The sequence below is a fragment of the Mirounga angustirostris genome, unplaced genomic scaffold (genome assembly GCF_029215605.1).
Source record: "Mirounga angustirostris isolate CCGP_5_RB_7025 unplaced genomic scaffold, mMirAng1.0.hap1 SCAF_6, whole genome shotgun sequence".
Taxonomy (NCBI): Eukaryota; Metazoa; Chordata; class Mammalia; order Carnivora; family Phocidae; genus Mirounga; species Mirounga angustirostris.
The window spans coordinates 68,121,389-68,147,670 of record NW_026991714.1 but is presented as its reverse complement, the minus strand read 5'-3'; the positions used below and the strand labels follow the sequence as shown (position 1 = coordinate 68,147,670).

Genomic DNA, 26,282 nt, shown 5'->3' with positions numbered 1-26,282 from the left:
CCTCTCCCACTCCCCCTGCTTGTGTTCCCTCTCTCGCTGTGCCTCTGTCAAATAAATAAATAAAATCTTTTTAAAAAGTTAAAAAATTCTTTTAAAAAAAAAAAACAGACAAGAGAAACTCCATGGAACTCGAGTGACTGGCCCGGTGAACTCTGCTGGCCTCACGTGGCGTCGGGGGTCAAGCTCCAAGAAGGGGATGTCCCAACAATTGGAACGGCCTGTAGAGCTGTGGGTGACCTTCCTGTGGGTGTCACTGCAGGCAGGCGCCTCTGGGTAAGGGATGAGGCAGAGGGATCTGTCCCCTGAGGCCCCTCCACTTCCTGGACCGAGACTGCCTTCACAGGGATGTGACGCTAACCTCTGATCAGGGACAAGACCACACAACCCATCTGACCAGGGGAAAACTTGGAGACAAACGTTTGAAAAACGTTAACAGTGGCCGTCTTTGAGAACAGGATTATGGGTGGTTCGAATACCCTTTTGCCACCTTCCCGTCAACTAGGAATTCCTGTAGCCACAGAAAAATAAACGGCATGGAGTCGTCCGCGCGGGTATGACAGACGCTCTCCTGCTCCCGAGCTGGTCACTCGACGGGGCCCTGCACTTCCGAGGACTCTCTGGGCCTCTCTCCTTTGATGAGTCACCGCTCTCTCTGCCTTATTTAAACCCTAGGCCTTCGAACTTCCCATAATTGTGCTTTGTTTCCTTGAAGAAAGGGATTTTCAGCGGGTGAGACTTGCCCGGCTGCCCCTCTGGCTGTGGCCAGCTCCTTGCTGAGCAAGGACAAGTGACACCTCCTGCCCAGGAGTCCCGGGAGAACTGAATGGGTTAAAACTCAGCCCCGAGGCCGTCGGAGTGACAAGTGCAGAGGCCTCTGGGGGCGTGGGTGGGGCAGACGCACAAATTTAGGCCCAAGGACCCCTCCGACCCGAGCCCTGGAGGCCCCGCGGCAGGCTGGGACTTGGGGTTTACTCAGAGCAGCACCACCAGAGACCGGCCCGAGCCCGGCTCACGGCTGCCAGTCAATAGATATTTGTTGAACAAATGAGTGAAACCTCTCCTCCCAGTTAGGTTTCTGCCCTTCAGTTTGTAATTCCAGGGGACAGTGGCCTCCCGTCCAGAATCGGGAGGACTCCCCGCAGCGAATTTGGCTGATTTTCATTTGCCGCAGGAACCTGTGACAGGCCCCGCAGGTGGAAACCAATTGGAAATCCTTCGCGGTTGGAGACCTGCCGTGATTCCCAAAGCGTCTCCTTCCTTTGAGCTTTGTGACCGGCCAGGCGGAGGCCAAAGGGCTCCTGCTCGAGCTGCCCGCCCCAGTCTGCTGAGCTCCTCTGACCTGAAACCGAGGCCCCGTGAGGGCCCATGGCTGCAGAGCGAGAGGCCATGTGGGCTCCGCAAACACCGACGAGGCTGCAGGGGAAGGAAAAGCAGAAAAGCGAGGAGACAAAGGCTTTGTTCACTCGATCTGGAACAACTCTGGCCAAGATCTCATGGTGCGAAGCAGGCAGGCCCGCGTGTGTCCGTGCCACGATCCCCTGAGGGCGAGCGCACCTGCCCAGTGAGGCAGGGCCGGCTGGGGCCTAGCTCTGCCAACCCTGATGTTGGTCCCTTCTGGGCTTGGGCACGCCCCCCCCACACAACGGAAAGTTGGCTCCGTGATTTAGAGCCTGATCATCACTCTCCCTCAGCCCACTCGGCCGAGCTGTTTTTCCCAAAAGCAACCCCTGAACCTCTGTTTTCGTTGTGAAATAGGTCATAAATACAGGAAAGCACGGAAAATGTATACATGCAGCTTAGAGAATCGTCACAGAAACGGAGCGGGGGTGGGAGGGCACGGGGGACGCCAGTCAAGGGTACAAAGTCTGCGTCACACCATGAGAATGACGATGGGTTGTGCAGTGCCCGTGCTTAGTAACTATACTGTGCCGTCTGCTTACAGATTCAGAAGGACAGTACGTCTCATATCAAGTGTTCTTATCACAAAGAAGGAAATTAATGAAGAGGGCGGGAGGTGATGACATATTGGTGGCACCGGCTGTCGCAACGGTTTCGCGGGCGGGTACTGATCTCCAAGCTCATCGAGTCCTACACAGTATGTACAGCTTTCAGGGGCATCTACGCCTCAACAAGAATGAAGCAGAACACGCACCACAGAAGACCCCCGGGCCGCCCTCCCCAGGAGGGACCATTATCCCGGCTCCTGTGGATCTTTCTTTTCTTGAAGTTCTTCATGAGAAAGGTTTATTGAGATTTTTGAGGAAAGCAGAAATCAAAATCATTTTGAGGATGGAGGAACACAGTATCTTCTAAATCACTGCAAATGTTCCTTATTTATTCATTCAGGGAATTTCTTCAAACTACTGAGAGAGTGAGAAGCGAGCAGGCAGAGAGAGAGAGAGAATCTCAAGCGGACTCCATGCTCAGTGCAGAGCCCGACGTGGGGCTCGATCTCACAACCTTGAGATCATGACCTGAGCCAAAATCAAGAGTCTGACGCCACCCAGGTGCCCCAAAATCTTTTAGTTAGAAAACGTTTTTAAAATCGTAGCTGACATACAATGTTACGTTCATTTCAGGCGCAGAACACAGATTCGACGATTCTATACATTCCGCAATGCTCACCCTCGGCCATGGCACGATGCTGTTACAATATTACGGAGCGTATTCCCCATGCTGAGTGACGCATCCCCGCGGCTTACTGATAACTGGAAGTGTGTGCTCTTGATCCCCTGCACCCAACCATCAGTTTCTTCTCTGCATTTAGGAGTCTGTCTCTGTTTTTTAAGATTCCCCATTCGAGTGAAATCATGCGGCGGTTGCCTTTGCCTGACTCACTGCACTTGGTCTTACCTATCCGCAAAAAACCTATAGTTCTGTTTCGAAAAGCTGAGCAGGTCCAAACCTCACTTTGTAGGGCCCTGATGCCCCATCGGATGCCAGTGCCCACAGGCAGCCAGAGCGGAGCCCGGCTTCAGCCCCCTTGGGGTTCCCCGGGGCCCCTGGAGGTACGTGGCGTGGCACCGTGTGAACTCTGTGCTACCTGTCTGGCCGTGAGATGCTCAGGAGGGAGTGGGCTGCTGGCCTTTCTGCCTCCAGACTCGCACTGGCTGCCAGAGGCTGAAGTCTGTGTGCTCAGGGGCTTGGGAAGCGAGGTGCTCGCTGCTCCAGGGGATGGACAGAAGAGGACAGAGAAGTGGGCCAGGCACACGGTGGCCGTTCCGTCTTCATGTTCAAAACACTGCAGGAGGCGGTTGGTTGCTCTGTGGTCATGACCTGTGATGACCTGTGTTCTGAGCCCCTGCTGCAGGCTGGCCGGGCTGCCTCCCCGAGGGCCCCCATCCTCCCTCCCGGGCCGGGCCCTGTGTCCCCCATCTCCATTCCTTGGTTTTCTCCTTCATTTTGGTAGAGCACATCCTGATTAGTTTCCTGAAGGGTGAGAGCATAGAAGTAGACAACACTGCTTGAGGGTGGTCACCTGGGGCTGCCCCAGACCCACCACCCCTCCCCGGGGGCTCCCACAAGAGGGCCTGCCACTGGGCCCGGGGTCGCAGAAGACTAGGAGGGTCAAGTCCGTGCCCGGAAGAACTCAGGTTAGCGCTGGCCTGCTCATGGAAAACCTGCAGCAAGAGGTGAATGGCAACCCCAGGCCCTCTGCACGGCACTGATGGGGCTGGGCGGGGGGAGGGGGCTGCATCCAGAGTCTTACCGCCTGGAACCAGGACACGAGGCCTGGGTGCCCGGTGCCCTCCACAGGGCATGTGGCCTTAGAGGGTGTGTGAGCTGTTTCTGGGCGCTGAGGAGGCCGGGTAGGGAGTCCCCAGCCCTGCTCCCCACCCAGCGCTGCCCCTCTCCCCCCAGGCCCCGGCCGAGGGACGTAGCACTCAGGCCAGCTCTGTGACCTGGAGGAGAGGCATTGGAGAGCATCACCTCCCCATCTCAAGGCTGGCGAGCCTCTGCGGTCGCAGGAAAACACGCTGGCCATGTGTTTCCACCCTGGGCACTAGCGTGTGTCCTGCGCAATCCCTTCCCAGGGCTCCCCACCCTTAAACTGCGAGGGTGGGGCTCTAGGGGTCCTCGGGGAGGGGGGCATCAGGATTGCCTGGGAGAGTGCGTGAGCGGGGTTCCCCGCGCCCTGCCCGGGGACTCTCATCCAACTCATCAGCGAGGCGGCCCAGGTGGTATGTTTTTGAAAAGCCCTGGGTGATTATTGTGTAACCCAGAGTTGAGCAACACTGACGGATGATTCAAAGGCCTTTTGTGGTATCACAACCCAGAAAACTGCAGGTAATATTTTCCAAGACGAAATCCACAGGGCGGTGGCGCCGGATGCGCTTAGACCCCCGGGGGCGGCCTCGTGGGGACACAGCCATGTCCTCCAGAGCCTGGAAGACACAAGCCGGCTTCTGAGCTGCTGTGGAGGGGAGGCGCCTTCTTCCCTGTCCCTGCAGTTAGCACTCGCCCGACACCTCCGATCTCACTGCAGAGGCTGAACAGCAGAGTTCCTGCTTCTTCCCTCCTCCCTCTCCATTTAAAAATCACTTAACACACATACAGATTAAATGACACATTGTCTCCCATTCGCTTCCCAGTAATCCAGGGTGGGGAACCGCGGGGGTGGACAGGTGGAGGGAGGCTGGCCGCGAGCTGATGGGCGGAGAGGCCAGGTGCAGGACACTCAGGGAGCCTTTCTGTTTGGACTGGGTGACCCACAAAAACAGCAGCTTGTACATGGTTATCCAAGTGCTGTTCTTTTATATAAATATTTGACAGTTTCTACTATAAGCAGGTCAATCACATATTCAACTATATCCTCACGGTTCCCGTGTTCACCTTTGTGGTTCCATGTTGCCCTAAGAGCTCGGCCGACAATGAGCTCCTCAGAAAGACCCGACAGCCATTTAAACACTTGACTGTTCTGCACGACCTCAGAGCTTACTGAGTGGCTACTGCCTGAGGCTCCGGATACTAGCTGCTTGAATTCAAAGACATGTTATACATTACTTTTTAATTTTTTTTAAAGATTTATTTGAGAGAGAGAGAGGGGATGAGTGGGGGGGCTCAGAGGAAAGGGGAGAAGCAGACTCTGCACTGAGCAGGGAGCCCGACATGGAGCTCCACCCCTGAACTCCAGGATCACAACCTGAGCCGAAGGCAGATTCTTAACGGAACGAACCACCCAGGCGCCCCTGTTATCGATTATTTTAAAAAGAATATTGTTACAAGTCACACTAGTTCATGAAGGCAGAACATCTTATAGCCCCCAGGAGACATGGCACAGAACTCCACTTCTGACAAAGGCACTAAGATGTAGGACGACACAGGCTTTTGAGTTAAGCCCGTCTTCAGTTTGAATCCCCAGATGCCACTTGTTAGCTGTGTGACCAAGGGCAAGTTGCTGGACCTCTCTGAGCTCGTTTTCTCAAACATAAAAGAAGATACTATTCCTCAGTTTTGATGTATTAGTGAGATAATGTGTATAGTTCACCTTCCTCGTCATCCCCATATCCCACGCCACCGGGCAGAGCTGTGACATTTTGTGTCAAAGCACAGATGCTCCAAACCTGTGCCCTGCGAGGTGTACGATGGAAGTGGAAGCAAATAATTTCATTTTTTTTTATTTTACTTATTTTTTTTTTAAAGATTTTATTTATTTATTTGAGAGAGAATGAGAGAAAGCACATGAGAGGGGGGAGGGTCAGAGGGAGAAGCAGACTCACTGCCAAGCAGGGAGCCCGATGCGGGACTTGATCCAGGGACTCCAGGATCATGACCTGAGCCGAAGGCAGTCGCTTAACCAACTGAGCCACCCAGGCGCCCCCATTTTTATTTTTTTATTTAAGAGAGCAAGCGAGAGAGCACAAGCAGGGGGAGGGGCAGAGGGAGAGGGAGAAGCAGACTCCCCGCCGAGCAGGGAGACCGACATGGGACTCGATCCCAGGACCCTGGGGTCATGACCTGAGCCAAAGGCAGACGCTTACTGACTGAGCCACCCAGGCGCCCTAATTTCATTTTTAATAAGTGAATCTAAGCTGGACTACGAACTGAGTGTGGCAATTGAGGGCTGGAAAATCTGACTCTAAATTCTTCGTGAGCTGGGAAAAATCAAGGAGGCAACTGAAAACCAGCAGACATGAAACAGGTGCCCAAAAGTGCCTGTTGAGTTAATCTGCTGACCCCCTTTTCAGACTCGGCCTTTTACCTTGAAACACGAGTTCCCTACATGCCACAGCTGTTTCCTTCATTTGGTATCTGCACTTCTAAAGCCCCCGGTGACTGGGAAGCTCATTTCGCTTTGCACACTATTAATTCTGAGAAAGTTCAAGCCAGCAAAACTTCCTGGAGTCTCAAAAGAAGACCCACTGTCCACTGACCAGGCTCACTCACAGCCAGCTAGGGTAGGAGAGCAGATGCTCCTGTCTGTGCAAAACAAAGTAATTAGAATTTTGTTATAAAACATATATATATCATCTCTTTCTAAAGCCTTCTGTTTTACAGAATGCTCATGCAGGCCCAACTCTCACCAACAGTTTGTTCTGAGAGCCTTGAGCACACCCAAGGTTCTGCTCGGCCGGGGACAAGTGTTTGGGGAGCCCTTCTGAGCGGCAATAACTCAGCACCAGATGATGTGCCCCCAGAGTCCCGTGGGCTCCTCTTCGGAGCCACCGGGTCCCACTTGGGTAGACTTGGGTGGAAACATCAGATCTCCCCAATGTTAATGCTGCTTCCTTTTGGGAAGTCATTCAGCTATATAACTCAACAGTTACTTTGTTCTTATTCCGAGTCAAGTGCCACAGATGCACGGAGGGGTCGGGACGCTGCGTGGAGAAGGTGGGTGTCGCACTTGGAGCTGATCCGACATGGGCACCACCGGCCAGGTCAGCACGAAACTCAGCCCACGCACAAGCGGAGGGAGGGATTGGGCAAAGCTTCTGGGGCAGTGGTATTTCAGGCCCTGTGCTGGGTGGGACAGGACCCAGGAGGCATTCCAGGGGGCGGGGGCCTCCCCAGCCAAGGCTCAGAGAACAATGAGCTTCCCTGGAATTATAGTACATGTCAGTTGGGGTCAGGGGACAGGTGCTGAGGGTGGGCTGATGTCCCATCACCGGAGGTCTGTGTATAATTAGACTACTGAGTTTGAGCTGAGAAGTGACGCTGCAACCGAAACCAAGCAGAACCAATGTGAGGCTGACGGAGTTCCCGGAGAGACTTTGCTGGGGTTATGCTCCAGCTAGAGGGGAGATGCACAGAGGAAAGTGGCCTTGGGCCAAGGCCCTGGGGAGAGGTCAGGGGCAAAACAGTGACAGCTAAGCACGTGCAGGTGGGATTTATTAGCACCTGCACACCCAAAGGTCACGCTTCTTCATGCGTGGCATGTCTGTTCACATGTTCAATATTTAGCACAATAATGAGGGAAAAAGCCGGCGAGAGGTCAGCGCTGGGGTCCATGGTGGTGCAGACTGGTTGGGTCCGGTCCCTGCCGGCTGCGTCCTCCCGCGGCCCAGAGTCCTAGCCCTTTGCTCTTCCTCACGGGGGCTGGATCTTGCAGTCAGGGTCGAGGGACCCGGGTCCAGTCCCTGCTCTGTCTCAGCGTCACTGATGAGTATTTTGGGAGGGCGCCCCCGGTTTCAGTGCCTGCGAGACTGGAACGGGAGGCCCAGCGGTACACCGCGGTAGAAGAGGAAAGGTAATGGCAGCGCAAGGCAGCGCCCATGAGGACGAGGGAAGGGAAGCTTGCAGAAACAGGGTTAACAAAGGCCTGACTGCGTTCAGACTGAAGATGCCTTCAGGGTCTGAGCGGGGGAGACCAGGACGCAGGAGGAAGAGCAGGTGTTGGCGCAGAGGGAAGAGAAGCTGACGACCTCTGTTGGGATTTCTTCACTCTTGGACTTTCGCCATGTTTTTTTAAGTTTTATTTATTTAAGAGAGAGAGTGAGCGGGGGTGGAGAGACAGAGAGGGAGCAGCAGCTCCCGGCAGTGAGCCCAACACAGGGCTTGCTCTCCACCCAGGGATCATGACCTGAGCCGAAACCAGGAGTCAGACGCTCAGCCGGCAGAGCCGCCCAGGCGCCCCCATCGATTACTCTTCGAAGTAGCACAAATGTTTCCGTAGCGTGAGGTGGAGCGGGGAGTGGAAGGAAAAGGAGGCAAGCGCCCGTGTCTGCGGTGTCACATGGCGCCGCAAGCAGCACCTAGAAGGGGCGAGGACAGTGAACACGGACGCAGCCCTTGGGGACGCAGCGGGGGCTTGTCAAAGGCGCGCAGGTGCAGGAGAGGCCCCAGCGGACCAGGCCTGGGCAGCCTGAGAGTCGCCCACGCAAACACACGGTGCAGCTAGCTGTGCTGAACGATTCGCTCATGGTTCCCAGCACCTCCCTCCACGGAGGAGCCGCGTGCGCAGCCCGGAAGGACCACCCTCCCACGGGATCACAGGGACTGTGTCAGAGCAGGACAAATCCTGACGGCGCCACCGACAGGATGCAGCGAGAACATGGCACCCCTTCGTGAAACTCCTGCCGTGGCCGGGGTGGAACCACGAGGATGCCGCTAACAAACCGCCGAGGGCATTCTACATAGTAACTGGGCCGGAACCTTCCAGAGCATAAGTCAGGAGATGGGAACTGTCTGACCTCGAGGGAACTCAAGCAGAAGAGGAACAGACAGCTCACTCCTGGCCCTTCTGTCACGAAGGACAACTTGGGGCAGCTGGAGAGAGGGGCCTGGCAGGGGCTGGGGACCCACGCGACGGCCATGCCTCGCGGCTGGTTTCCTGAGTGTGATGGCTGGCTATCGGGGGACCCTGGGGCGCGGGAGACATACATCACGGTATTTGGGGGTGACAGGGTCTCGGGCTGGCAACGCATGCTCAGATGGCTTAGGGGAAAAGTTCTTTTTACTGTGATCGCAACTCTTCCGAAGTACAGTCGAGACAGTTTCAAAATAAACATTTTATTTAAAAAAAGTTATCGGTTATTTTAATTGAGCAGTTAAACATCTTTCTTGTTCTTAAAAAGTGGGGAGGGTGTTACCGCACCCAGTTGGCCAGATGGGAAGAGTCTTTGGCTCTGACCGCCCATGTCACTCTGGGAATAACATGCGCACACGGGACCCCAACCGCAGCAGGTGGCAAGCGGGCAGCTCAGAGCGTGCAGGCTTCTCGGCCGGCTGGACGCACTGTCCTGCTCCAAGGCCAGCTGCTGCCGAGGTCACCGGCTGAGGGACCGCTGCAGAGCTTCATACATCACCTGGTCCTGAGAACAGGGGACAAGACAGACAGAGAGCTGATAAGTGTGATGGGGGCTGAACTGCGTCCCCCAAACGCACACGCTGACGTCCCACCCCCAGGACCGCGCAGTGACCGGAGGTCAGGTCTTCAGGGACGCAGTGAAGTTATAACGAAGCCCCCAGGACACAGGACCGCATGTCTGCAGGAAGACGGATGAAGAACAGACGGGCCCGGGGGGCCAGGTGAGGACACGGGTAAAGGACGCACAGCCTCGGGAGAAACCAGCCTGGCCCACCCCGCGATGAGGGACGGCCAGCCTCCCGTCCTTCCACATGGAGCTCCGCCTGCTCTGGCGAGTGCCCGGCCTGGTGTGCGGCATGTGAGCCCAACTCCCAGCTGCCCCACATCAATCCCCGTCTTTCTGTCACCGGCATGGGGACCAGCATGACGGACTGTTTACAGAAGTTAGAATTAGGGTCAGTTCATGTACCCTATCACAATGTTTTAATTATTGAGGCTTTTAGAAAACAGATCGTGTTTTTAGCCGCCCCCACCCCCAGCTTGATGTTTCTGCAGTTTTCCTGCTGCTACAGGTTGCTTGGTTTACCACAGGAACTTTCGGTTCCCCTGTTTGGTCCCCAACACAAAATAAGCAAAAATCAAAAGAACAGAGTAGAGCCATTTAAAAGATTCCTAACAGCAACCAACTGCCTTAGCACTGAGGTGTCTGCTGACCAGCCTGGGGGTGCCAGAGAAAAGCCACGGTCCCCGACGCCTGGCGGCCGCGGAGACATTCACAGAAATGCAGCTTCGCTCCCAGAAGCGGCCACAGTGGGCCCCTCTGCATGTGTGAGGTCTGCCCAGTGTTCAGAGGGGCCTTTACGACCACTAGCTTTTACTCTGAGGACAATCCTGAGTCAGACAGAAGCAGAGCGGATGTTCTCTCTGTGACAAGTCAGAACCCTGACCAGAGGGCAGGGCGGATTTTCCGTTCACGGGGGAAACCCATTTCCTGGACTGCACTTAACGTTCACCTCCGGTTTGAAAGATGGATTTGAAAATTAAAAAAAAAAAAAAACTATGTACTTGTTTCAGTGATTTTTCAAGTACCTGTCAAACAGTTTCAAAGGTGAACATAAAGTAGGAATTAGTGAAATGCTGAATTAACTCTGAAATAGGAAAAAAGGGTCCCTCTGTACATCAGTATCACTGCTGAATAATCTACTGTAAAGACATTTTAGGCATGCTTAGTTTATAACCAGGTTAGAGCAATTCCTTTTTTAGAGTAAAATAACTTTTTAAATTATAAAACAAGATTTATTGCAAAAAAATTAGAAAATACAGATCAGCGGAAAAAAAATCATTTCCAGAGATAACTATTATTACTATTTTGGTCTTCTGGAACTTTCAAATTACTATTTTTTTCAATATTAATTTTTTTTAATTTTTAAAAATTTTTATTTATTTTTAAGTAATCTCTACACCCAACGTGGGGCTTGAACTCACAGCCCCGAGATCAAGAGTCGCACGCTCCACCGACTGAGCTAGCCATGTGCCCCTTGATATTTAATGTTTCTGAACAGGTAAGACCTTCATATGGTGCAAAGTTCAAAGAGGATAAAGCTCGCACGCCCCCCCTCCCCACCCGGCAGCCGGTCTCTCCCCACAAGCAGCCATCACTAGTTTCGTAAGTAATTGCTTCATTAGGGCCAGTTAGGGAGCCAAACGAGGAAGGTGGAGCTTCACCTTGATGGGATGCCTTATTTTTAAAAGATCAAACTAATAATCAGCTTGGTCATCTGCTTTACTGAATATTTATTCAAAATTCATACTATGCCTATTTCCAAAAGAGAAGTTGTAGCTTCTTATTCGCTAAGTTTTTCAAAAATCAAGTATTTAAAGATTACGATCACCAAAAATATGAAGAAGAATATGCTGGTACTAAGTCTCACGAGGACATCTGTGCAGCCTTCCACGATGTGTGGCATGACAGGTGCAGATACGTTTTTAATTAAGATCAGTCACACGGCCTTTGCCGTGTAGTTGGTCCCGTTCAAGCAAAAGCTACATGTAAGCCTCTTCCTAACACCAACAGATCGAGTGACCAGGTTAACGCGTGTTCTATGTGTGGGAGCCCTGTCTCCGGCGGTTCTTCTATCTGGGAGTCCAGCACAGTGCCTGGCCACGCGTACAGCAGGTACTCGATGCACGTGAAGAGTTGGATGGTAGGTAACCCATTAAAACACAGCTGGGGGCAGGGGGCTCTGACTGAAGTGTCCGTGGGGTGGAAACAATCCGGGAAATGAACCGTCTACTCCTGAGTGTGGAGAAGAGAATGGAAGGGGTGTGGGCAGCGGGTGTGATGAGCACAGAAGCAGGAGGGTTGCTCTGGGTGGTTTAATAGAGGAAGTTGAGAAAGAAATCCGACTGAGTGAGGTTTCCTTCCTGACGGTGGGAGAGAGCCACAGGAAGCAGAGTGAAAAGCCTGAGACGTGAGACAGTAAGTATCTGGGAGAAGAATCTCAAGGTCTCAACGTGGACAGCAGCGAAGCTGGCCTCAAGTCTCCGGCGCGCAGGGAACACCGCACAGGCAATTATCCCGCGCGGCCTGTGAAGCTAGGTGCGGCCGGGAGGCTGGGAAGGGTGGCGCAGCCGGGACACACGTCTCCGGATTCTGAGAATCTGCTGGCGGATGGCCCAGGCTTTTGTGTCGGGCATCTGTCCTCGCAGATCGCCAGCCTGTCAGGTCCTCCTGGGACCACACAGGACGCGGCCACTCACTAGCAATTAGGATGGGCAGGGGCCTCCAGGTGGAGCCTAAGCCTGGCCCTGCCCGAGGGGGAGCCGGTGAGGACAGACAGATGGAGAGGAGTGTCCGCTCCCCGTCGACACCCTCACCCTCAACCAGTTACCCAGGGCTTACTGGGCCAGGTGACACTTCTCTGCATTTGGCCTCTAAACTAAAAGCGTGCTGAGTATTTGAGAACTAGGAAGGCCAGCTCTGCAGATTTCAGGACAGGATGTCTGTCTTCTTAGACGTCTCCTCAACATGAATCCCGTGTTCACTCACTTCAGAGCAATCGCCATTTCTGTAAGTATGTCTGAGAGGCTAAAATGTGCTAAGTGTTCCTTGCATGCCAAACAAAATCTAGTGGTTCTCTTTCAGCATGAAGACTCCAAACCCCAACCTCGCCACTACCACATCAGTTAACTTGAGTCACCAGGACCTTATTTACAGATTTTCATTCTAGGCCTTGAAGTGTGACCTTTATAAAACTCCACGGCCCCTCACGTGGGCCCTGGCCAGGACATCTAGTTTCCTAACTGGCCACACTGGTTCTGGCATGGGATCCTAACTTGGGCTGGGCCGACCCCAGGCTCCCGTGAGACTCTCTCCCACCAGAGCTGGCGGGGACCTCTCTAGCTGAGAGGTGTCTGGGCCTGCAGGCACCCACCTTCCCCCAGGAAACAAAGGAATGAGGTTCTGCAGCCTAGAGCCAACTGTGCTCTTAAGATCTTTGTTACATGGACCAACAAACTCTGTTGTTGTTTAAACTCAAGTTACATCATTTTATTTTATTTTTCTATTTGAGAGAGAGAGATCTTGTGAGCCCACGGGCACAAGCAGGGGGAGTGGGAGAGGGAGAAGCAGACTCCCCACTGAGCAGGGAGCCCGATGCAGGACTCGATCCCAGGACCCTGAGCCAAAGGCAGACGCTTAACCGACTGAGCCACCCAGGCGCCCCCAGGAACTCTGTTTTTCCCTGCTCACCTGAGTTGGAGTTGGGTTCTGTCATTTACAACTAAAAGAGCCCTCATTTTAAAAGCAGAATGAGGTGGCTTATCAATGAGCTGCTCAGATTCACATCCAGAAAAGCACCATACCTTTCGACCCTGCCTGTGAAGAGGTTCTTTACCACAGCTCTCAACTGGGAAGCACCAGGAAAAGAGAAGGAAGCAGGATCCGAGACCCCCAATAAACATAATACACACTGGTGTCAAATTCACCTGCAAAAGTGTGCAAAGGAGATAAAGCAAAGACTTACTCCTTAATTGTCGTAGCTGCTTGGATGAAAACATGGCCAAATTCAGAAATCAGGTCAAGTGATTTTCGGAACTTTGCACAACACATTTGTGGCCTCTGTAATAAAGTCACTCAAGCAGCAAACGTGGGAACTTTTCAAAATTACAGCAAAGTTTCTAGAAAATTGATCTTGGAGGTAAAGAAAGTAAGAGAGTGATAAATGAACTATCCAAAGTCAATAGATAAAAACCAACGGAACTTCTATATATCAGCAACAATTAGAAAACAAGATGTAAAGAAATCCACAAATAACATAAAAAAGTATAAATTACTTGGGAATAAATCTGATGAAAGGTGGTAACATTTATAATGAAAACTCACTAAGTCAGGTGGATCTAAGAAGTGAAATGAATTAAAAAGTGAATAAATTTATATAAGAGAAATTAAATGAATATAAATAAGTGGACAGAAGCACTAAGTTCATGAAGTGAAAAACTCTCTATTCTTAAGCTCTGCTCTCACAACTGATCTAGATTCAGTCCCATTCCAAATCCTAGCAGGCTTCTCGTGTAGGAATCGATAAGCTGATTATAAACTTTATATAGAAATGACAAGGAGCTAAAATATTTTTAAAAATTGACGGGGGGATAAAGAGGACAAATTTGGAGAACTTATACTACCTGATCCCAAGACTTACAGATCTATAGTCATCAAGACAGTGGCAAAAAAGATACCGTGGCCTGAAGACACACAGAGAGCACAGGAACGGATCCACGCATGGATGAACAACGGGTTTTCAAACAGAGGGCATGGTGACTCCGTAGGAAAGTCTTCGCGACAGAGTTGGAGCAAGGAGGAGCCACGTGGAAACACGGAACAAGACCCCCACCTCCCCTCTCATCAAACTAAAACATTAATCCGAGACGGATCATAAGCTTCCATGGCAGGACACACAAACCATACATGCAGGAGCCGAGTCGGCCTCCTTCTGGATTCAAGGCTCCTACTCTCCAGAAGGTGCGTTAGACGACAGAAAGGTGAGCAGATTTGGACAGAATATCCTCTGCGCGTGCACATCTAAATAAGCTAAGAATCTGTGCAAGTTTATAGTAAGGAGAGAAATGCCTCGTGTTTAGGAGCGAAGCATGAGGACAGGACAGCAGAACTCCAAATGGCCCGCGAGCATGTGAAACCGTGCTGGCCGTCCGACCGTTTGGAGATGCTCATGGAGAGCACACGGGGCACCAGTTCCCATGCCGCCGGACACCGCCATGAAACGACTCTGACACTGAGGGACTCGGCCGCTTCCCATGGAAGGGTCTGGAGCCCCGGCCGCGCGCCTCGGCTGTGTGCCCAGGAGAAGGGCAAGAATGTGCTTGCTCACTGACCCGCGGTTTACTCAGGAAACCACACACACCCCAGCAGCGCCGAGTGTCCCCCAAGAGAGGAAAGGAGAAGGAACCATGTGCTATATTCTCATCCTGGAAAGCTGCTCAGCTAGAAATGGACCCCACACAATAGGGACGGACCCCAGAAGCCCTCCACCGAGCTGAGCAGCCAGACTAGGGAGTGCACACCGCAGGCTTCCATGGGGATGCAGCCCACACACGGGTCAGACCTGCAGTCACGGGCAGTGCTGTCAGCGGTGGCCACTGAGGGGCCACAAGGAACTCTGGGAGGGATGGAATGTTCTAGACACTGATGGCAGTGCCGGCTACGCTTGTTGGAGATCACAGAACTGTGAGTGTGCACTACCGTGTGCATACACTTCTACTAAACAGTGAGGCTAGAGGAGGGGCCGCATCCCCACGTCCCCGTGTCCCCTTGAGGAGGCGCTTCGTCCCCGCGTCCTAAGTCCTGACAAGCCCGGGACTCCAGCTGCAGGAGAGGAACAATTCAACTCAAACAATGTTTTATATAGAAATGAAAAGGAGCTAAAATATTTTTAAAAATTGACAGGGGGATAAAGAGGACAAATTTGGAGAACTTATACTACCTGATCCCAAGGCTTAAGATCTATAGTCATCAAGACAGTGGCAAAAAAGATACCGTGGCCTGAAGACACACAGAGAGCACAGGAATGGATCCATGCATGGATGAAAAACGGGTTTTCAAACAGAGGGCGTGGCTGATCAGAATGAAGAGCACCAGTAACATTAACTATCAAACTGTTCCTGGGTTTTATTCAAAGACGCTCAGCAGAACAGACCGGTTTCCTCTGGGATACAAAAATGCCTGAGAGGCGAAGGCAGACCACTCTTTCCAGCTATGGTGGAGAATGAGTGTGGGTACAGCAGACTCTTCTCTGAGAGCCGAATCAAAACCACCACCAGCCCAAACTAATTAACTGGTTCCTATGGTCACCGGTGGTAAGGTGGGAGGGCGCCCAGCTGGCTCAGTCGGTACAACGTGCGACTCTTGATCTCGGGGTTGTGAGTTCGAGCCCCATGCTGGGAGTAGAGATTAATTAAAAATAAAATCTTAAAAAAAAAAAAGGTGGTACGGTGGTCACCTCAACCTAGAAGGTTCAGAGCAAACCTTGAGACACCGAACAGGGCAGCCTGCCTCATGTAACTCCTTGGACTTTGACTCAGGGGTTTTCAATCAGTAAATATTGTGAGCAATACGAGGCCTGGGGTAATAAATGGCTAATAATTTAAAGGAAGTTTTAGCCCAGCAGGAAGCAGGTTCTCGTGGCTAAGGCGCATTATACTTCCAGGAACCCCAAACAAAAGACTGCCAAGTCAATAAGCTTTATCACAGTGGTGCCCAAGCCAACTGTTTCTGTGGGCTGGATGCATCATCCCTGCAGCTCCGTATTGCAGCGGTCGTCCTCGTTACCACAAACGGATTACCTCCACACCGTAAGAAGCAAACACACGAGATCCGGCGTTGTATATAAAGAAAAGTGAGCCGTGTGTTTAGCCCTTCTCTGACCTTACGGTGAAACATCTGTACCTGCCTGAAACACAAGGGCGAGTCCCATAGGGAAGGCTGGCTCCAGGCAGATAAGACTTGTTGGGAAGGGTGGAGCAGGTCAAGGGACACGTGGACCAAATGGGCTAAAAATCCCCAGACAGTGGAAAGACCCACATGGGTCATCCTCTCTCTGGCTTCAGTCTTTCAAGAAACACACAAAACTACCACCTCTCAAGAACACTCCCACAAAGACAAGTATTTTCCTGGTTTCCATGAGTTCACAATCTACTGGTCTCCATTCCAGTCTCTTCTCTACACATTAAAAGCATTTCTTACCTTTTTTGATATAGAAGATTTCACTTTCTTGAAAGCTTCTTCAAAGTGCTTCTGACTGACCTTGAGGTCACCTGTGGAACAAATCACAAACACATCTGGATGGAGGGCGCTAACCGTGACTAACGGCCTCGTTTCTCCTGAGACACTTCGAAGCAGTCAAGGGAACACGGAGGAGATAGCGATCACACTGGGTCTCTTCTGAATGACAGTCAAGCCCGGTACACTGATCAGATGTTTTTGGACATTTTTTAATTTTCATTTAATTTACACACACCTGACCATATTTAATTTTAAACAAATGCTTAACTTTTATATCAGCATCCATTTTAGTGTAAATTTTTTCCCTCCAGCAATCGAAAGTTTACTTTGGGACAAATCATATAAAAAAGTACTTTGTTCTTCTTTAATTAGAGAGAGACTATTACCGTTTAAAAAAAAAAAGTCCCTGTTTTCATTACCCGCCCCCCCCCTTTATTGAGATATCACTGACAAATAACATATGTAAATTTAAGGTGTATGACTATTGTGATGATCTCAGACGTGTTGTAAAGTGATCACTACAAACGTTAGTTGGCACATCCATCCCTCACATGATTACTTGTGTGTGTGTGTGGAGGGGGTAATAACTTCTAAGATCTACTCTCTTACCATCTTTCCAGTATATCATCCATATTGTTAATTACAGTCATCATGCAACACATCTGATCCCCAGAATGTGTTTATCTTATAGCAGGAAGTCTTACCCTCTGACCAACGTCTCCCCATTTCCCAACCCTCTGCTTATCAGGTTTTTGCAGGACACCCCAAAGAGACTAACACTCCTAAACAGACACCCTTTGAAAGCCCCTCTTTGCACTGTTTACGCCTTAACTTAATGGCAATGTTTAGTGAAGAAGAGCCAGAACTGTTCCTTTTTAAGATAATCCAAATAATTTAACTGGGAGTGGAAAGTAATATTCCATAGTTATTTAAGAGTGCATAGGCAGTAACAGATGTTACGGAGTTATATCATAATATATATTAGATACAGAGATAATATCACAACACTGGATCAGAAGGGGCTCTCCTTTATAAGGTTGTGCCATTATGTAAGTAAATCAAATAACTACATTTCGAACAAGACTTGGTTTAAAATGTTACTATGACAGCTTACGCAACGACAATTAAAACTGAACTATCTACACAGATATTAGGATACCATATTTACCTAAAAACAAAATAAAATATAGTTGAACACATTGAGTGGAAGGTGAAAAGCATACGTATTTCGGTGAGGAAGATATCAACACTAAGTCCCTAGAGTACAGGTAACTAGAAATGTAAACTGCAGCAGAGCACAGATGTCAGAATTTGCTCCATGATTATAAACTAACATCCAAACAGCCAATCCGTGTAGAGTGGCCCACAGATTTTCAGTGACAAATCCCAAAACACTGTGAGACTCTGCTCCTGGACAGCACACCTACACGATGTTTCTTACAAGGTATGCTAAGTTTGTGAATTATATCACCTACTTCCAGGAGGATTTTATTTTTAAAAAACTTTTTAAATTTTTATTTATTTTTATTATTTTATTTTAATTAACTTTAATGCAGAGTAAGAAAACTCTCCATGGGTAAACCCTTTTTTTCCATATAATCTGAATGCCATGGCAATTTCTTTCTTTTTTTTTTTTTTTAAAGATTTTATTTTTTATTTGACAGAGAGAGAGAGACAGCGAGAGCAGGAACACAAGCAGGGGGAGTGGGAGAGGGAGAGGCAGGCTTTCCGCTGAGCAGGGAGCCCAATGCAGGGCTCGATCCCAGCACCCTGGGATCATGACCTGAGCCGAAGGCAGACGCTTAACGACTGAGCCACCCAGGCGCCCCGGCAATTTCTTTTTTATTATTATTTTTTTTTCCTGATTCTATGTCCAGTGCTCTTTTATTTTTCTCTCCAAATTTTTAAATTCTAATTAGTTAATATATAGTATACTGTTGGTTTCAGGAGTAGAATTTAGTGATTCATCACTTACATCCTCCAAGAGGAATCTGAAATAGCTTATAATAAAGGCAGTTCGGATAGTGAATCTAACAAACACACAGGGACTTCATCAGGAAGGCACGTGTGTGGACAAATGTCAGCAGCAGAGATGCCGCCAGAACTGTAAACAAGTTTGCTCTGAGATTTGGGAGCCAAAGACAGTGGGAATGAAAACAGATGTGTTTTGGAAATGTGCTGTGTGGACTCTGGGGGGAGGCTGAGGTTGAAAGGCTACCAGACGGCTGCCACAGAAACCACGCGAGGCGAAGCCTATGGGAACGGTCTCGTCAGAGCCACGTCAGCAGTGAGGTTCGAGGTATGATGACGGGGAACGGAGACACTGCAGAAAGCACCCTACCTGTCTCACCTCCGTCCTTCGGTCTTGTCATTTCCTCTCTCAGGGCGCAGATGGACGCCTCCCGAACCAAAGCAGAGAGATCTGCACCCCTGCAGGAGAAGACCTGCTCTCAGTTATTCTACAACAGTGCGAAGAACAGAGTCTGACCGTGGTTTCCAGTCACAACCCACATAGCTAGGGTCAGCAGGAAAGAGCTTTTTGCTTTTACTTAAAATATTTCTAGCTTATATTTATTTTATTTATTTATTTGTTTTTTAAGATTTTATTTATTTGACAGACACAGCGAGAGAGAGAACACAAGCAGGGGAGTGGGAGAGGGAGAAGCAGACTCCTCACGGAGCAGGGAGCCCAATGCGGGGCTCGATCCCAGAACCCTGGGATCATGACCTGAGCCGAAGGCAGACGCCCAACGACTGAGCCACCCAGGCGCCCCAAAATATTTCTAGCTTTTAGAAGAAGGGTAATTATGATGGAAACAATTCAAGGAATCATAAACATTCCTGTGCTAACAGCTATGGATACTAAAGTTAATGTAAAACGTCTACCTGAATTGCCCAGGCGATACAAACTTCCACATTTATCATAAAATCTCCATCCACAAGGCCCATGCCACCAATGTGCTGCCTACCGCCGAGAGTAAGCTTACAGAACAGTCACTAATGGCACCTAATTCAAAAGGGGGAAACATAAAGACGAGCAAGTCTTTAATGCCCTGACTCAAGCCCGAGCTGGGTGGACCTGTCATAAATGAATGAAAGCGGCTAATAAGCCTCCATCTAATTACTTTGTGCAATACTATGCTGACTCAGCACGGTGCCAGAGTTCAGTGAACAACAGTGTTCACTGGCCTTTCACTACCTTACATCCTCAACAGAATTCTTGCAGCTCTTTGGGAGAGAGTTTGGATCTGGGGATAAAAACCTCATTTCTAGACATTAAAACTTATTTAATGTATAACATTGACCATCCACATAATATGTAACATTAAATCGCCAGAGAACTTAAATTATTAGCTGAATGCAATGTTTCTGTGGCTAGGTGTCAAGTTTATAAGGTTGTGCAATAATCACATACATGCTGCATATTCATCCCTTTCCTTAACATTTAAACATCTCCCACAAGTGCAGAGACCTTGAACTAACATAAACAAGCAGCTGACGACGGTGGAATTCTGTGTGTCTCAAACCCTGGTGACCGCAGCATTAAAACCCTAATTGTACGCCATTCAATATTAACCCTGACCCCTTTGTAAACCTGCACCCTACACTGGAGAATCAGAACATGTGGCCCTGGGGTACATTCTGCCATTAAACTGCCTCTGTGGGTTTTGGCTCTCAAAGCTGTAAACTACTCACTTAATTAAGCCTTCCCCGCCCCCCCCCAATAGTAAGTTCATTTAGTGGTACGAGTTTGATCCCAACTGGGGGGGGGGAGGGGAAGCACTCTCCTTAGAGGGAGGGAGGGGCTCCGAGCGCGTCCTGTCAGAGAGACAATCCCTGCCTTCACGTCTGAGCCAAGACAGCTGGACAGAGAAGAGGCTCAGGGCCCCAGATGCCCATATACGAAGAAAAGAGATAAAATGACACATCCTGACCACACTCCCTGAGAATGATCCATGTGGTTTCCAGTGCAATCATCTTGATAAGAAATGAGCTTCTTCAACCAGACCTGGAAGTAACGAGGTGCCAACACTCCTCTCTGCAGGTCTGTTGTTGGGATGTAGGTTTACACTGTGGAGTAACCACATCCCAAAGGCCTCGAACAGGAAAAAATTGTCTCAGGGACATCTGTCTGGGGGGGCTCAGTCGGTTGAGTGTCCGACTCTTGGTTTCAACTCAGGTCATGATCTCAGGGTTGTGGGATCCAGCCCCGCGTCAGGCTTGGCACTAAGTGTGGAGTCTGCTTGAGATTCTCTCTCCCTCTGCCCCTCCCCACCACCCGTACGCTATCTTTCTCTCTCTCGCTGAAATAAATGAATATATTTTAAAAAAGAAAACATTGTCTTACTTGCTTGGCTTTGGCAAACACATTATTTGGCTTATCATGAGGAATATCATGAGCACCAAGTATATTGAGGATAACCAACCAATAAGGCTTTCAAAGCCAGAGGGGCAGACGTCTCCCCATAAGGGAAATGTGAGTTTCCTTTCTTCTCTATATACCCACACTGGGACAGTTAACAACTTTACTTAACGTAAAGAAAATAACAAAAACCACGAGCACACAAACATGGTGTGGTTCTGAAGGCAGAAATGCTGGATTTCCTGCTGTCACTATGGGCTGTGCAGGTTAGCGGGTGTGCTGTGAAAAATGCATTCTGAGCCTCGGAAAACGAAGCACTCACAGATGACCCGCTTCAGGGCTAAGGCACCAACACTGAAATGTCTGCTCATGTCTTCTGGAAGAAGGGATGGACAACTGGCGAAGGCAGCCACAATGGTCAGGGAAGCTGGGTGCCAAGAGTCAATGTGGAAGCAGATGCGCCCAGCGCCAAAGCTCCTCGGAGCCTCGAAATAGGTAGTCCCTTCTCTCAGAAGAAAGAGCCAGGACAGAGCTGGATACCGAGCTTAACCCTCCCCACGGGACCACTGTCCCGTTCTGCCCATGAGAGGTCACAAACTTGAGACCGAGGTACTCACGAATAGCAATCACAGCGCAGGTCAGCGGCAAGGGCTTCCAAATTTACGTCTGCACCCAGGGGGGGTCTCGTGCCATTCTAAGAGAGAAAAATCAGTTTTCACTGAGACTTTAAAGATTGGTACTTTTCCACCTAACAGGTTCTTCATGAAAAGTAATGACCGCTTGACTAAATGAGTATTACTGACTCCTAGACCAGTGTAGTGAGATTTCTTTAAATTTCAATTTTGAGAAACAAGGTTAAGAAGCAGACTCCAAAATTCAGAAAGCTACAGGCAAATGATTGATCTTGTGGAGTCTGGAGGGTCTGTGTGCAGCTGCAGCAAGAACAGAAACCACCACCTCAACCTTTCTAAAGGGGAACAAACACTTTTCCTCTGGCCGATTAAACACGGCAAGTACGTCGGCAGTGCTTAGTTTCGATGCGAGGCTGGCGGGCAAGGCGGGAAGAACCGTGAACTTGTCCAGGAGAGAATGCCACACACCCTCTGGGCTCAGTGTGTCCTCAGCCCTTGTCTACAACTCGATCCAGATCTTGGTGCCACTTCCCCGTTGGCTCATATACCAACAGATGCCAGAAGGACAGACATGAGGACACGCTCAGAATTTCAGCGACACACAGGCATACACTTACACTACAGATGTAATGACATTTTAGTGACTTAAAATCATGACATAGATAGATGGCAGGTCTGTGAGTTTCTGCTTTATTATTCTGATTCATAACGTACATATACATTGCATACAGTCCTTCCTTTGTAACAAATATCACTTTAGGAAACAGGTGAAGAAACACAGAAAGTAGGCGAGTCAACAGGCTATTAAACCTCAAGGTCAGGTATTACACATCAGCAGGGCGGGCACCAAGCATGCGGAGGGCTGGACCAGACGACCGGGAGCCACATGCAGACATGCAGCATCCTATCTCTTCCTCCCGGCTGTGCATATTTAACAACTTCATGAACTCTGCATCTGCTATGACTTGATAAAACGCATTTGTTCATCCAACAGGTATTCAAGAAACAGTTACGGTCCCACTCAACTCAAGAGTCACCTGGGAAGTCATCATGGGTAAACTCTGTGGGACCTCGGGCAAACAAGCTTGGTGCTTTTCTCTTTTATCCCTCCCGAGTGTGGAAAACTAGTGGCCAGACTGCATGGTCCCTGATAATGTATAAGGTTTCAATTTAGTCAGTTAACCCTGGGGCGCGGGTGGGCTGGGGGGAAGGGCTGGAAGGAAGGAGCACAGCTTTGAGGCTCTGGCGATGATCTCTCTTCTCTTATTGTGGTAACATTTGCTTAACAGAATTTATCAGTTTAACCATTTCTAAGTGTGCAGTTTAGTAGCATTGTGTACATTCACAGTGTTGTGCAACCATCCGTCTCTAGAGCTCGTTTCATCTTCCCCAGATGAAACGCTGGACGCACAGTCACTGGCCCTCCCGCTGCCTCGGCACAGCCCTGGTAACCACTGCTCCATGAATATAACCGGAAATGTTCTCTTCCTTCATCTGGAGGTTCTGCTTATAGAAACTCATGCAGTTGTATTTAATGATGTCTCCACTTCTCTGTATGTGTACGGTACTTCACAAAAAAGGACTAAAAAGAAGTAACATTGGACCAGGAATTAGGAATTCTGAGTTCTAAAGTTCAAATCTGCAACTGAAAAAAATACAGGAGGAAGGAAAGTTTCCAAATTCATTCTGTGAGGCCAGCATGATCCTGATCCAATAAAGACACCACAAAAAAAGAGAACTATGGGCCAAAATCCCTGATGAACATGGATGCAAAAATTCTCAACAAAATATGAGCAAACTGAATCCAACAGTACATTAAAAAAAACATTCACCACAATCAAGTGGGATTTATTCCTAGGATATTAGGGTGGTTCAGTATTTGCAGATCAATCAATGTGATGCGTCACATCAACAAGAGAAAGGCTGAAAACCATATGATCCTTTCAATAGAGGCAGAAAAAGCATTTGACAAAGTCCAATATCCGTTCATGGTAAAAACCCTCAACAAAGTAAGTTTAGAGGGAACATACCTCAATATAATAAAAACCTATGAAAAACCCACAGCTAATATCATCCTAAATGGGGAAAAACAGAGAGCTTTTCCTCTGTGGTCAGGAACAAGACAAGGATGTCCACTCTCACTACTTTTATTCGACACAGTACTGGAAGTCCAGCCACAGCAATCAGACAACAGAAAGAAAAAAGGAATCCGAATTGGCAAACAGCAGCAAACATCTCTATTTGCAGATCACATGATATTTTATGTAGAAACCCCCAAAAGATTCCACCAAAAAACAGCTGGAACTGATAAATAAATTCAGTAATATCACAGGATACAAAATCGAGGTACAGAAATCTGTTGCATTTCTATACTAATAATGAAGCAGCAGAAAGAAAAATTAAGAAAACAGTCCCATTTATAATTGCACCAAAAACAATAAAACACCTAGGCATAAACCTACTCAAAGAGCTGAAAGACCTGTGCTCTGAAAACTATAAGACACTGATATAAGAAACTGAAGATGACACAAAAAAATGGGAGACATTCCATGCTCATGGATTAGGAGAACAAATACTGTTAAAATGTATACTACCCAAAGCAATCTACAGATTTAATGCAATCCTTATCAAAATGCCAACAGCACTTTTCACAGAGCTAGACAAACAATCCTAAAATTTGTTTGGAACCACAAAGACCCCAAAGAGTGAAAGCAATCTTGGAAAAGCAGAGCTGGAGGCATCACGATTCCAGACTTCATGTTATATCACAGACCTTTAGTCATCAAGACAGCATGGTGCTCGCATAGAAACAGACACATAGATCAATGGAACAGAACAGAAAACCCAGAAATGAACCTACAACTCTATGGTCAACTAATCTTCGACAAAGCAGAAAAGAACATCCAATGGCTGGGAAAACTGGACCACTTTCTTACATCATACACAAAAATAGACTCAAAATGGATGAAAGACCTAAATGTGAGACCTGAAACCATAAAACTCCTAGAAGACAACACAGGCAGTGATGTCTCTGACATCAGCCATAGTAACTTCTTTCTAGATATGTCTCCTGAGGCAAGGGAAACAAAAGCAAAAATAAACTACTGGAACTTCATCAAAATAAAAAGCTTCTGTGGAAAAAGGAAACAACCAACAAAACTAAAAGGCAAACTACTAAATGGGAAAAAATATTTGCAAATGACATATCTGATAAAGGGTTAGTATCCAAAATATACAAAGAACTGATACAATTCAACACCCAAAAAACAAATAGCAAATTAAAAAAGGGGCAGAAGACATGAAAAGACACTTCTCCAAAGAAGACATCCAGATGGCCAACAGACACATGAAAAGATGCTCAACATCACTCATCATCAGGGAATACAAATCAAAACCACGATGAGCTACCACCTCACACCTGTCAGAACGGCTAAAATCAGTAACACAAGAAACAACAGGTGTTGGCGTGGATGTGGAGAAAGGGGAACTGTTGGTGGGAATGCAAACTGGTGCAACCATTCCGGAAAACAGTATGGAGGTTCCTCAAAAAATTAAAAATATAAAATACAATTCAAAGGGTTACACACACTCCGATGTTTATAGCAGCATTATCTACAATAGCCAAGATATGGGAGCAGCCTAAGTGTCTACAGAGTGAAGAATGGGTAAAGAAGGTGTGGTATATACACAGTGGAATATTAGCCATAAAAAGAATGAAATCTTGCCATTTGCAACGACACGGATGGAGCTGGAGGGTATAATGCTGAGCAAAGTCAGTCAGTTAGAGAAAGACAATTAGCATATGATTTCACTCACATGTGGAATTTTAAATTATAACTAAATTATTAATTTAATTTAAATGGGGAGGGGAAGCAGTGCAGGGGGGCGTGGAACAGCACACTGGGGCTTCCCAGGCTCCCCGGAGGCAGGAAGGCCTGGTGCACACGGGCCAGTCCAGTCCCTGCAGCATCAGTAGAAGCAAGTAGGGGGGTAGGGGGTAGGCGGGTAGGGCAGAAGCTGCATCTTCAGGCACAAGCCCTTATTAGATTCTTCAGCGTTTGTGCAGAACCGCCAGCGTTACTTCAGTCACCATGTACGGACGTGCCCTGCACACACTCCACGCGCTGCCCGTTTGAATCAAAGCCTCGATCTAAGGAATAAACTCCTGGAGGACTGCGAAAGGATAACTCTCCAGGACTTCTCAACATCTGAATTCGACGCTTGGGTCAAGCTGGACTCTCATAATGGCCTGCGTACCGGCAGACGCACTTCTCTGACCTTCCACAAAGTTGTTTTCAACGAACTGGCTTTGAGCAAGGTCTTCAGCTTACATAAAGAGAAGCATCAAGCTCAGTCCAGAAATGCTTCTGTGTTTATGACGGGAACACTGTTGAAAACACTCCGCCAAATTCAGCGTTCCTTTTATGAGGGCCGAGAGGAGAAATCTTCTCACGTCTGCATGCCGCGGGGAGCTGTCAGCTTTCTAGATACAGGACACCCTTGAAGTGAAATCTTTTGGTATAGCTCACTATACAAAGGAATGCAGTAAATGAATAATTATCTAAAACTAATATTTCAGAAAAATAATTCTTAGAATTTAGATTTCAGAAATTTTCTAATTCTTAGGAAATACACTTTTTTTGAAAAATAAGTAACCCCTTATATACCGTCATGTGAAAGAAAGTAATACGCTGCCTTTTTTGAGAGTGTGGGGTGAGGTCTCTGACAAAGAAATAAAATCTT

At 48.7% G+C, this 26,282-nt stretch overlaps 1 protein-coding gene across 21 annotated transcripts in view; it reads right to left on the bottom strand.

Moving 5' to 3' along the window:
* Positions 1-8,933: 8,933 nt before the first annotated feature.
* The window catches only part of NVL (nuclear VCP like), a 97,063-nt gene continuing 79,714 nt past the window's right edge, over positions 8,934-26,282 (bottom strand). For 5 of the 21 annotated variants that reach the window (XM_064594504.1, XM_064594506.1, XM_064594508.1 and 2 more), the window contains 4 exons: positions 21,525-21,601; positions 18,886-18,974; positions 16,506-16,576; positions 10,884-13,234 (listed from right to left, as the gene is read on the bottom strand). In XM_064594504.1, the coding sequence (XP_064450574.1) occupies positions 12,995-13,234; positions 16,506-16,576; positions 18,886-18,974; positions 21,525-21,601 (477 nt within the window). In that variant the 3' untranslated portion in view covers positions 10,884-12,994. Of the gene's footprint in view, positions 9,252-10,881; positions 13,235-16,505; positions 16,577-18,885; positions 18,989-21,524; positions 21,602-22,717; positions 26,068-26,282 lie in introns of those variants that run through there. The other 16 variants (XM_064594510.1, XM_064594512.1, XM_064594513.1 and 13 more) reach the window with 10 other exon arrangements.